Raw genomic sequence first — 12,734 nt, forward strand, 5'->3', positions numbered from 1 at the left:
TCTTTCACTTCTTCAATTACCGCCAATTTGTTTAGAAAAAACATGAACCGTTTTATATAGCGGATTTACAGTGGGCCATTTGAATTGGATCCGTAGGTAAGTCCAGAAGCCTTTTCCACGCCGCTGAAGTTGAACCAGTTTCTTCTTTTATTCATCCACGCCGCTGTCCACAAACATATTCTCATTCGTGATTTCGTGTTGATTATTGTTTGAGTTGGATGTATTGTTAGATTTCTAAGCTGGCTCTATTAGTAATATATATATCATCAGAGCTTCAACCTACACTGAATAACTCAAATGGACACCCCAACCATGGGATGGTTGCTATTGTGGTGCTTGAATTGTGATCCTACTGTTAGCAGTAATCCAAGAGCTTGCTGAGGCTCTTGGATTATTGCATGGACAAGAAGAGAAAAATGTTGAGGATTCTCCATTTCACTATTTTAATAAACCTATATATGAAACGGGTGACCTCTATCCATAAGTGTCACAGCTAAGAAACAGGAGAACGTCAGACTTAATCACTCGTATCTTCCTTCAGCAACAGAGCTTGGAAAGATACACATATAGACAGGTGCCATGCCAACCTGATGGTGGCCATTGTATTGTTAGAGTTCTCAGCTGGCACTAATAGTATAATCATCAGAGCTTCAACCTACATGTGCCCTCTATCCACAGTGACACAGCTAAAAAACAGGACTACATTAGACTTAATCACTCGTATCTTCCTTCAGCACCAAAGATAGTGCTCCGAAAGATGTACATATAGACAGCCACTGGGAGATCATGGTGTCATGCCAAGCTGGTGGTGGGCATTGTACGTAAATGAGTTGAGCGTATAAGGTAGTTTGTCATTCATCGTAGAACAGTTTGTATGCCTCAATGACTTCAAGATGCCACATAGCCTCACGATCAGGAAACGGTGAAAGATCTACCATCTTGTGAACCTGCATTACATAAAAGTAAATTTAAAAATTAAAAGCAATTACGAAGGTAGGACAAAACATTTCCCATTATTCAAAGTTGAAACATAGTCATTTTCCGAGCATCCATATTAAAAACATAACTGGTTATTCCAAAAATCATATGCGATGTGGAATTGTTGCTGGCAAGTTTCGAGAGTTGTTTACTAGATGGCCTCAAGTCAGGTATAAAAGATTCAAAGCTAACACATGGGAACTGCTTTCATTTGCAGTTTGTTGATCAGTGTTAGTCACTAGGAATGGTTTAATCCTGCAAAACAAATAACACTAAAAGAAGAGATTCATCCTTACAGCTCACAACCAACGGCACTCTTTTGTTCTGATTAAGAGCTTAACGAGAGAGGCCTGATCACCATTTCTCTGAGTTATTTTTTTGACTAATTGGACGTGATCTAACAGACTCATGGTGCAACATTGCAATGGAGTAGTGTAGCAGCTAAACCTATTCCAATCTCTAAAGTCAACATGTGGGTTCAGATTGTTGTGTGTGAATGTTTCTCTGCAGTTGAAACTGGTCTGTACAACTGTTCGTGGAATTGTTTGGAAACCTCCCTCATTCTTCTCTCCTTTTTATTTCCTCTTTTTATTTATTTATTCAGTTATTTTATTTCTTTCATTCTTTTTTATCTTTTTTTGATGTTTGGTTCTGGCCAAAATGATACACCTTCGGATTAGGAAATGGATCACACATGTATCTTACCTAGGCAAGCGTGGCTTAATCACTAAACATAGGATGTGATGGGATATGCTCCTAGTAGGGGAGATTGAGCTCTTCAATTTGAAAAAAAAAAAAACAAGTTTTAGTGAACCTTTTACTACAACAATCAAAAAAAAAAATGAGCATATGTTACTCTACCTTCACAGGTTGAATATCTACTAAAATGTGAAGGAAGAAGATGAAATTTTGTTCCTTAAAATCTAAGTAACAGGGACACTTTATATTCTTAACAAAATCCGTGTCGAACACACAGACACATGGACACTTGTGTGGGCATACTATTTCAAACTAGGGTTTCTTCTATACCCTAAAAGTCTGAGAAAATACTCTATTAACATAGATACAACTCCATGATATCGCCACTTTCATAGTTATTTGTAAGGAGGTGCTTTGTAAGGTCTTAAGCCCAAGAACTAGTTGTGTAACTAAAGAATAGTAATAGTTTTCTTCTTAAATAGTTGTGTCCCAGTGGCACCACATATCTGTGTCAATGTGACTTAGCTTAAACTCGACCAAACTTCTAAACTACATCTTAAAAGAAACGAAAGAAAACAAATTCTTCACTTATCTATAACTTCGATCAGAGAGAGCTTTCCGAAAAATGCACATACTATTTAAAGGGTGGGATGGGAGGAAATCTAATGGGAGGTGATGAAGATTCCCTTGTATGCTTTTACATCATCTAGATTTTCCACTATAAAAAGTGGGTTTACCAAGGAAGTCTTCCCTTGTGCAATCAGAACTAGTACTAAAAAATGAGTTAATTTTAGTGGAAGTAAACTGGAAAGTTAAAGTTGGTCGAAAGACGGAAAGAGGGCACAACAGGAGACAAGTAAAAATGAAAAAAATAGAAGGATAACAGAAAAGGGAAACAAAAACAGAGGGAGAAGGAAGCTGGAGGAGTCCTAGGCACTGATTCCAGGCATCTTACTGATACATATTGTCCTAGGGACGACATTCCTAATATGCCTGAATAGGACAGGAACAGTAAAGCACTAGTTGGTGATACTCATACTATATTGTGACAACTAACAAGAAACTAATAGCATTGTGTGTGATTCCGAGTGGCACTTACAATACCAATGGGCAGAGAAACCCAATATATTGAAAAGTGATCCTCAAAAACACAGACAACAGTTACACACATTAATGGAGTTCAAAAGGATGAAATAGGAATACTTAGTAATACAAACGTAGAACGAAAAATCAGACAAGTATAATTGGCATTCACACCACTGATTATTTAGGAAATTGAGTAAATAGACAATAAAAAACACATTTGAGAAATTCCGAATATTGAGCCCACTTCTGGGATATCATAATAGACACTACAAGTCCTCACGTGTTCAGCACACACAGTTAGTTAGAGTTTGTTATATTGTTCGAGTTTGTTAGGCAGTTATGCAAACTGTAATTTTGTTTGTCTTTGTATTTAGTGAAGAAGACGAGAGCAATTTTTTATTCCAATAAATACATGGTGAAGGACAGTGTCTCGGGGAAGATACTTTTCCAAGGGCCACATAAACATGGTCTCTATCCAATCTCATTTATTTTACACAAGCAGCATGATTCTACCATTTAGTATGCATCTACTTCCCAGCATTCATCCACACTCTTCTATAACGCTTCACAGTCCATCATCCTACTTTGGTGAAAGGACATCTTCAGCTACTTGGCATGCAAGACTTGGACATCCATCTCATATCATTTTAAATAAAGTTGTAATCACAAATAAACTTCCTGTTTCTAGTCCTTTTTCAAATGATTTTTGTTGTTCTTGTAAGCTTGGAAAAAGCACAAAACTACCTTTTCTTTCATCTGAATCAAAGTATAAGACACCATTATATCTTTCATTGTGATCTTTGGGGACCAGCTCCAATCACTACCATTGATGGCTATCTTTATTATGCTAGTTTTATTGATGAATATTCAAAATATTGTTGGATATATCCTTTGCTCAAAAAGTCTGATTTCTACTCTGCTTTCACTATATTCAAAAATCTTACAAAATACTTGTTAAGTTCTACGATGAAAATTCTAAGAACTGATCAAGGAGATGAGTTTACCAACACAAAACTTGGAACATATCTTCAACAAAATGGTATAACTCACCAATTCTCTTGTGCTCATACACCTGAGCAAAATGGTGTTGCATAGAGAAAACATCGACATATTGTTGATCTTTGCAAGAACTCTCTTGGCACACAGTGGTGTTCCTACTCTTTATTGGGTAGATGTTTTTCAGTCTAGTGTTTATCTTATCAACAGACTACCTTCAAAATCCATTGATTACAAATCACCATGGGAAATTCTTTTTCATAAAACACTAAATTATTATTTTCTAAAAACATATGGATGTGCATGTTACCCATGGCTCAGACCATACACCACAAATAAACTTCAACTTACAAGTATTGATGCATCTTCATTGGGTACAGTCTTAAACATCTTGGATACAAGTGCTTAGACTACAAAACTGGAAGAGTTAATACTTCCAGACACGTTACATTCAATGAAAAATACTTTCCATTTCATCCTATATCCAATTCTTCTCCTAATTCCACTTCTTGTTCTTGTTTAAAGCATATTTATATTCCTTATTTTCCCGGTCATGTTCATGTAGATTCTCAATCTCCTTCTCCACCTGCATCTCCACACACTTCCACATCCTCCATTCATCATACACACTCCTCCAATCAACACAATACTGAATCTAGCAATTCTAATCCCACTGACACACCAATTTATTCCTCTCCATCTCGTTCTCCTGTTCATTTTTCCTCTCCATCTCCTTCTCCTAAAAATTCACCTCAACCTCTCTCTTCATCACATACAGTCACATTCTTCACCAGAACCTTCTTCTACCAATTCAACTCCTATCATGCCAATCATTCCTCAAAATATCAATCAACATACCATGGTAACTAGAGGTAAGAATGGTATTCGACAACCCAAAAGACTATTTATTACCACAAAGGCACAAAGCATCCCTTGAATGCCTACATCACCAAAACTAAACACCTACCAGCTGTTCCAACTAGTCATACTCAAGCTATGAAAAATCCTCAATGGAGAACAGCCATGGCAGAAGAATTCAATGCTCTCCAACAGACAGGAACTTGGATTCTAGTTCCTTTTTATCCAAGTTACAATCTCATTGGAGCTAAATGGGTTTTCAGGTTAAAATTAAACTCAGATAGCTCTATTCAAAAGTTCAAAGAAAGACTTGTTGCTAAGGGGATATCATCAACAACCTGGAGTTGATTTTGGTGAAACCTTCAGTCCAGTTGTGACGCCTCAAACTATTAGGATTGGTCTAACCTTAACAGTACAGAATGGTTGGACACTGAGGCAACTACATGTATGCAAGGAGGAAGTATTTATGATTCAGCCCCCTGGATTTATTGATACTACAAAACCAACACACGCCTATAAACTCCAAAGTCTCTCTATGGACTTAAACAGGCACCTAGAGCATGGTATTCTGAACTACATCAAGCTCTTCTGACGCTACACTTTGAGACTTCTCAAGCAGATACTTCACTTTTTGTGAAAACAGTGGATAAAGATATAATTATCTTGCTAGTTAATGTGGATGACATCATACTTATAGGAAGCTCTAAGATGTCATTACTCAATTGAGTTTTAAGTTTTCTATGAAGGACTTGGGGGACTTAAATTATTATCAAAGTTTCTGCATCTATGTCAGACAAAAACAAAAATGGATGGTGCAAAAACCTCTTTCAACACCTTGCATCACTGGTTCTAAACTTGATTCTACTTCAGGGGGTTTATTTGATGATCCTACATTATACAGGTCTCTAGTTGGTGGACTCCAATACTTAGTATGGACAAGACCTGAAATTAGTTTTGCAGTAAATCAAGTATCCCAATTCATGCATGCTAAAAGAAACAGTATTAGGAAGAAAATCAGAGCAATCGTATAAGCGAAATAGTCTTTGACCAAAAAAAATTCTACCTTAATCACGGGTGGCTCGCCGGAACGTAAACTATATGCTCCTACAACCATCACATACATTCCTGCACCACAAAAAACACATGACCACATAAATATCTAAAATGCCATTATGCACCAAGCCACCAATCTTAGTAGTAGTACCTAGTTTCCAGTTTCGCTGTCGAAATTCGTTGGAGAGAGATAGTTCAATAATGCCACTACCATCGTCTAGTATAAAATGGCCTTGTTCAGTTGAGCCTGAGACTAAAATGCCCTGCATTCGTTGTATGTAGTATGTAGTATCAGTAAGGAGTAATAGAAAGTGAAGGGGTGTTTTGGGGAGAATGAGAATTAGAGAACCTGTAACCAAGCGCGTTGGAAGAGTATTCCGAATAAAGTCAACGCGGAGGGTGTTGATGAGTCTTGACTTTGACTTTGACGAGCGTTTTTCAGTTGTCCGCTCAATAGTTTTAGTGCTGCGAGATTGTAATCCATTTTTTCACTCTACTCTTCTCTGTTCTGTTTAAACTGAACAACTCCCAAGTCAAGACTCAAGAGTCAAGTAGTGCTTCTAGTTTTGTTTTAAGCTTGGTTGGGATTTGGGCTTTATATGTGACTGTTTACTCCATGAAGTATCAAAAAAAATTGGTCCTAAGGCCCATTTTCGGGGTGAAAATAACTCTCCTAACCAACGTTTTTTTTTAATCACTCTCACCATTTTCGAGTGAAAATAACTTGTAAAGATAAATAGTCCGAATTTGAAATAAATATTTTCCAATTTTATTTTTTTTGTCGTTTTGGTTCATATCCAAATAGATTAACATACTCCATATACTATGTTGATGTGTGAACAATAATTGTTCATAGTGTTTATACGCTAAATATGTATGAATAATGATTGTTCATACTCCAATATGTGTTCTTACTCATCATACATTATGTTGAGGTATGAATTTATGAACAGTGATTGTTCATACCCCAAATAAGTATGAAATTTATACTATAATAGGTGTTCTTACTGAGTATAAATTATGTTGAGGTATGAATAACGATTGTTCTTACCTCCCCCAAATAGGCATACGAACAATGATTGTTCCTAGTTCATGTTGATGTATGAACAGTGATTGTTCGAGGTATGAAACGAATAATAATTGGTCATACTCTAATAGATATGAACAATGATTGTTCTTACTATATACACCGGGTCGTATCGATTGGACCGGGCCATTTTTAATTTCGCGTCAAGAGTATATATATATTTGACATTTCATCTACCCAATCCTTGTGAGTGATTAAAAAATAAAATTGACTATTAGAGTTACTTTTCCCCCTGATCTGTCTTACAGAGTCACTCCTGATAAAATATACCCTACATGTGTACACTTCGTTTTGGAGTGCTCATTCAACCTATGTTATCAATAAGCATATGGCTTGTGACTGATTTCTCACTAAACCCAGAAAAAAAAAATCACTAAACATATATTGGTTCCCCACAAAAAAAAATACTTAAAATTAACAACAACTTGGATTCTTAAACCGGATTCCTCAAACTTTTTAATATATATATTTTTCTCTTATTTCTCTCCTATTCCTTTATATAATTAACATAATTGTTGTATTTGACATATTTGTAGTACTCCAATATTGACTTGGTTGGATGTAATTACGAAACCATAAAGGAGAGTGGTAAAGTACACATATATTGTGTATTGGGAAGAATGCAGAAAGTGAAAGTGAAATAAAAACTTTTTCAGTTTCTGACATAAAATTTAACATTATGAAGTGAAGCGACTTACTGGAATTCAACGAGTTGGCTGTAGACAATACTAGGTTCGACAATCTCCCAAAGTACTAAAAAATTTCTACCACTGTCTTTCCCGTGCAAACAATGGGAAAAGACTCTGCGTGCTTTTCCTTGTGATAGAGTTGTGAAATGAGAGATATCTTATTTTGCCCAAAACCAAAAATCCCCACAGATCCATCTCTATTAATTACTAAAGTACACCATAATTACTAATATCTATTGTTTTATGTTTTGCTTTTTCAGGAATACCTGCTCTTCGGCGTGCTTCTGCTCCCAGGTATAACTGCGCATTTGGCACCATTTTTAGTTACTAAGGCTGAGTTCAATGGTTTTGGACTCTGCATCTGTATCCCATAAAAAAAATAGTGTTTTACAGATACAAAGTTGAATATTGTGTCCAATGGTTGCAACAATATTACGACCAGTTCATATGACGTAGAATAATGAGATCCCCATAATTCTATCCCACTTCATCTTTCATCTGCCCCACAACCAAAAAAAACTATATATTCTATTCTACGTCAGATCAACCACCGCCAAAACAATTTTATTTTACGTCAAACCAACTTGTGTCAAACGTACTCTGTACTCTCTAAATTGCTCTGTATATAAAGAGTAATTTGGATATAGAGAGTAAAAACCACCGGAAGTGACTCCCCTTTTATGGGGATAGGGAGCCATTAGACTTAGCCTAAGAATATTTCATGAACTTCACTGTATTGGGCAGATTGCGTCATTGTCTCCTATCTTGAAAATTAACATGTGCTATCCTTTTTATCATAAATTAGAAATGGGTTCGTCTTTTATTGGGGTTTTGCTGCTGGGTTGGGTATAAATGGTCCTTTCTCTTCCCATGTCTTCCATTGAGTTGTGATTTCACTCTAAACAGGTTTGTGTCCTTTCAGTAAACACAACGTGCGTGAATCTAGCTTGAGGGTTTTCAGAAAAAAGTGCAGTTGTTATCACTCTTGAATTCAGGTAACACCTTTTAATTGTTTCCCTGTATATTCTCTTATTTGTGAATATATTTTGAATTGTTATAGTTCGAAATTGAAAATTTAGACAAAGCCACCCCAACCCCTAACCCCACTTGCATATGCATTACTTCCCCCCTAAATTCTATGGAAAAAAATACATCCACACGACACGGTGTTAGGTTACCTTTTTTTATCCAGCTTCAACATGTTTTATATTTTAAAGCTGCCATGGGACTCAAGTCAGGGTTCTGGGTCAGCCATTACACAGACTAATTAAATAAGCTAACTGAAGCATTGCAATGTTAATGTGTTTGTTGCATTCTTCTGTTTGCAGCCTACTACAAAAGAATGTATGAATTAGTTAGAATTTTTGTAAAAAAAAGTCTGGTTTTCCCATGTTGTTGTACATGTTTGATTTTCTTCCAACTTCCTATTGTCAAAAAAACAATTCATTGATTCTTCTCTCTGTTGCCTATTCATTTTCTCTTACTTTCTTCCAATTTTGAAGCGATCACACAAATTTTTTATATAGTGAGGAGATTTTGTATACTATAATTCTCTATATTTCACAATTTGAACAGAGTGGTTGTATTGGTTAGTATTTTGGAGATTCTTCTTCAAATCTTTGGGTTCTTCTCTCAGGTTAGTTAGTATTTAGTCTCTTCGGTAAACTAGTCTCCCATTTCCGTTTCATTTGTTTAGTAACTATTTCACAGTTCTAAATTTCGGAGCTAATTCACAACATCGGTTTTTGCTGTCACTATTTATTTGTGTTTCCATATCATTTGTTTTTCACTTTGTCTGATTTTTTGGTTATATTACTGGAAAAGATATATTCCTCAATTAATTGAGATTAGCACAATACTAACTACATACTTCCATATATACTCCTTCACTTTTGCTACATATTTTTCTTAAAGCATTTTTGTTCACTCTATCATATCCTAATCAAATAAGGGTTGTTTATTCTTTCACTAATCGATCCTTATAATAGGGATTTGGAAAAATGCATAGAAAACGCCCCAGTCACCTCAGCGTACATATGCAAACGTCCAATGACCCAATCAATGTTGTTTTACCTCCTGATCGTTATACTCTACTTGCCTTTGAAATTTACATTCGGTGCCATTGCTATTCTACATTCAATTTTTGTATGAAAATTGTTTATGTATGAAGGGACGACTTCAGGAGGCTCAACACTTGCACCCAGTGTCATCCTTTAGGTAAATTAGACCTCCACATCTAGATAATTCTATTGCTACTGTATGGATCAACGTATGTATTACACTTTCAGTTTATATTTTGAGCTTGGCTTTGAATTTTACTTTAAGACTTTCAGTGAGTGGCACTACGAATGATTATTATATTTTTATTTGAAAAGTGACTAGTAGATAAAGGGAATTGAACTTTTGGAATGTGAGCGCTTGGGCCTCATATGTTGTTAAAGCATTCTATCGATATGTATGACCCTTTATATAGTTCAAAATATATACAACTATTTTAAAGATGAAGTACTTGGTAACAAACTTTGTATTCAGTGAGAGGAATTGCTATATTAGCCTCAAATCTCTACCTCTCCATTTTTTTTTTTTTTCTCAATGGTCTTTACTCTGCAATCTCTCTTTGTATCCTTCAGACAAAAAAGGTAGATTTTTCCTCATGGTTTTTTTTATTTGTTTTGAGTTCATCATCCGGCCCTAATTTCTTCCTTCTATCATTTTTTTTCCTATAAATTTGTGTTTATACATTGATGTTCTCAAATGACAAATATAATGCTATGATGTTAGAGTAATTCCTCTTATTGTTTTGATTTTCAGTTGTTGTATTGTTATCCTTACAGTTGGTATTTTCTGTTGTTGTAATTGGTATTTAATTTTTGGTAATTGGTTTTGTAAGAATTTGTTTTTTTTTGGAATTGCCGGTGATTTTGTTAGATCGAACAGGACCAATCGAAGCAATTGCAAAATTGCTAAATCACAAAAGAACTTGATTTATGGCTTATGAGCATCATATTGAAAAAAATTATATTAATAGTTTGTCGAGTACGTAATGGTTATTGATTTGGAGCAATTTTTTCTTAAAGGTCTGAAGGATCATGGCGAAATCAAGACAACATTTTGCCTCTCCAACTTCTGCAAGATCGAGGGAATGGGATAGACCAACTAGATTATTTGAACACTTGACTTCTAAAATGAATTCACCTGCTATGTCGTTGTCTTGGAAGCCTGAAAGTTCCGAAGGATAGCCACAGGAGTTTGGTAGATCCCAGAAAGGTTTGAATATGCATACAAATATACAATATTACCATCTATCACAAATGGTTTGTTTGGCTAAGATGTATAGGTTGAACCAGATACTGGGTTATGCTAACCCAGTTTCATATGTGTGCTCGCTCAGAATAGTTTCAGAATAGTTTTGGAAAGCGGGTGTTATTCCAAATCATCTGAAAATTTGTCTGCTGATTTCAAAGAACTTTTTGGAGCATCCTAGCATATTGCAACTAGACAGGGTAAGAGTTGTTTCTTTCTTTTTTTGTTAGGGTGCTAGATTAGCCTTCTTACTGAAACATTGCAATGCATAGTATTCTTTTTGTAAGTTATATAATAATGTAATAATTTAGCTCCGTCATATGGTTGCTTTCTTTACATTTTGAAGTATTATTTTCCTATGCAAATCAAGAAAATTCAAAGACATCCCATGCCGAAATTAGAATGCTCTGGAGAACAATTTGTTTTTACATATGCTTGGTTTGTTTATGTCCGTTTTTTTTTCACACACACCTCGGTGATAAATTTTAATTTGCCAAGAAACTATGTATCGAGTCATGTTCCTTAAGTGATTTTTGGACTTATCAAATATCAAAATTTATGGGTTAAGTTGCAGTGTTCTGCCTTTCAATCTATGATATGTAAATTTAATTTTGTATATTCGTTATGTGATATGATGTTTTTCGTTCTTAACATATGCTTTATTCAGGTTTTAGAGTGCTTTCCTAAAGGTACCGATGTTATAGATAGCCTCGCCTTTTAGTCGTTGTTGTTAAGATTTATCCAACTTTGTGACTAGATTTAGTCCAAATTGTCCTTTGCTTCTTCAACATTCAAATTTTTCTGGGGTATCTTGAATGCATGCATGTAGATCTAATTGTTAGTTCTATAGTAAAATTTTTGCTTTGTAATTTCATCATTATACATTCCAAAGTAATTGCTTATTAGAGATTAGTTTGCTTCTAAACAAACTAGGGAATCTTACCAACTGGGGAATTTTAATTAAAACTCTTGCTTATGATGGCACGCACCTTAGGGGTCCATTTTGTGTGTTTTTTCTCTTTGAACTTAAGAATCACATAAACCAATTCAAGATGGAAGGAGCTCAAGCTTCTATACACACTATGTGGGAGCATGCAGATTACACTTGGGAAGTCAATTGGAAAGCTTTTGTTGAACAAGACCATTGGCTAGAGAATGGTAATGATGTTGCAACTCAAGTTGTCTCAAAATGATTGGCCGAAAATACTCTTTGATGGAGATGTTGGTGCTCTATGAAAAAGTGAAAATGGCCAGATTTTTATGTATACTAAGTTCATATAGCAAACAGTGCACTACAGTCAAACTTTTATGCTACAGAACTAGCGACAAAGTTTGTACAATATAATGGCTAGGACTGCAAAAAGTACACCTCTTTGGAGACATTCAATTCAATGTGTCACTAAAGCCTTCACTGGAGGAACTACCGCAGTCGATTGGGAATGTCAAACCCTTCTAAATTGGATTTTAGCTCTCTGCAATTTTTTATGTAATGACTTGCAACTGGTTAAGCAGGAATTTTTAATGGGGAGGCTCATAGTCTAGCCAAGTAGGCTCTTATGTTTCCTTGTAGTGGGCCTCCTCTAGATATTTTTGTGAACTCTATTGTAATCTTTTTTGAATCTTAATATTAATAATATAACACCATTAGCCGGAGGAAAAAAACAAAGATTAATTTGCTTCACTGCATTAGTAATGAAATCAATTTAAATAAATGAATTGGTCTATCTACAACGGCTCACTGCAACAAGTATATGTAAAAATAAATTCATTTGCAAGCATTGCATACTCCTCCCATACTCAACAACTAAAATGTACGTGTCACAGCCCGATTTTCTAAACAATTAAAATAAATGAATATTTGAAATATAAATATCTCAAACATCACTCGGTTCAATTGTCTAAAAACCCAGGCTATGACGGGGTGGATACAACACATGTCAAAACCTAAAACCCACATCACAACAGGATCAACTTAACAACAAAAA

At 35.3% G+C, this 12,734-nt stretch overlaps 1 protein-coding gene and 1 long non-coding RNA gene across 3 annotated transcripts; one reads left to right on the forward strand and one right to left on the reverse strand.

Moving 5' to 3' along the window:
• Positions 1-415: 415 nt before the first annotated feature.
• On the reverse strand, positions 416-7,851 carry LOC147487061 (recQ-mediated instability-like protein). 2 transcript variants are annotated; one of them, XM_086570488.1, is made up of 5 exons: positions 7,713-7,851; positions 6,020-6,187; positions 5,822-5,933; positions 5,681-5,742; positions 416-947 (listed from the first exon to the last, which is right to left on the reverse strand). In XM_086570488.1, exons 2-5 carry the CDS (start codon positions 6,152-6,154, stop codon positions 852-854), a joined length of 405 nt encoding a protein of 134 aa, XP_086426614.1. In that variant the 5' UTR covers positions 6,155-6,187; positions 7,713-7,851; the 3' UTR covers positions 416-851. The 2 variants fall into 2 exon arrangements, with proteins under 2 accessions (XP_086426614.1, XP_086426615.1); XM_086570489.1 differs by lacking the exon at positions 7,713-7,851 and adding an exon at positions 7,456-7,570.
• A 192-nt stretch (positions 7,852-8,043) lies between these two features.
• On the forward strand, positions 8,044-12,415 carry LOC147487062 (uncharacterized). Its single transcript, XR_015200974.1, has 4 exons — positions 8,044-8,441; positions 10,524-10,713; positions 10,838-10,949; positions 11,781-12,415. It is a non-coding gene; the product is annotated as an uncharacterized LOC147487062 (long non-coding RNA).
• Positions 12,416-12,734: the final 319 nt, after the last annotated feature.

The sequence above is a fragment of the Coptis chinensis genome, chromosome 7 (assembly GCF_015680905.1).
Source record: "Coptis chinensis isolate HL-2020 chromosome 7, ASM1568090v1, whole genome shotgun sequence".
Lineage (NCBI taxonomy): Eukaryota > Viridiplantae > Streptophyta > Magnoliopsida > Ranunculales > Ranunculaceae > Coptis > Coptis chinensis.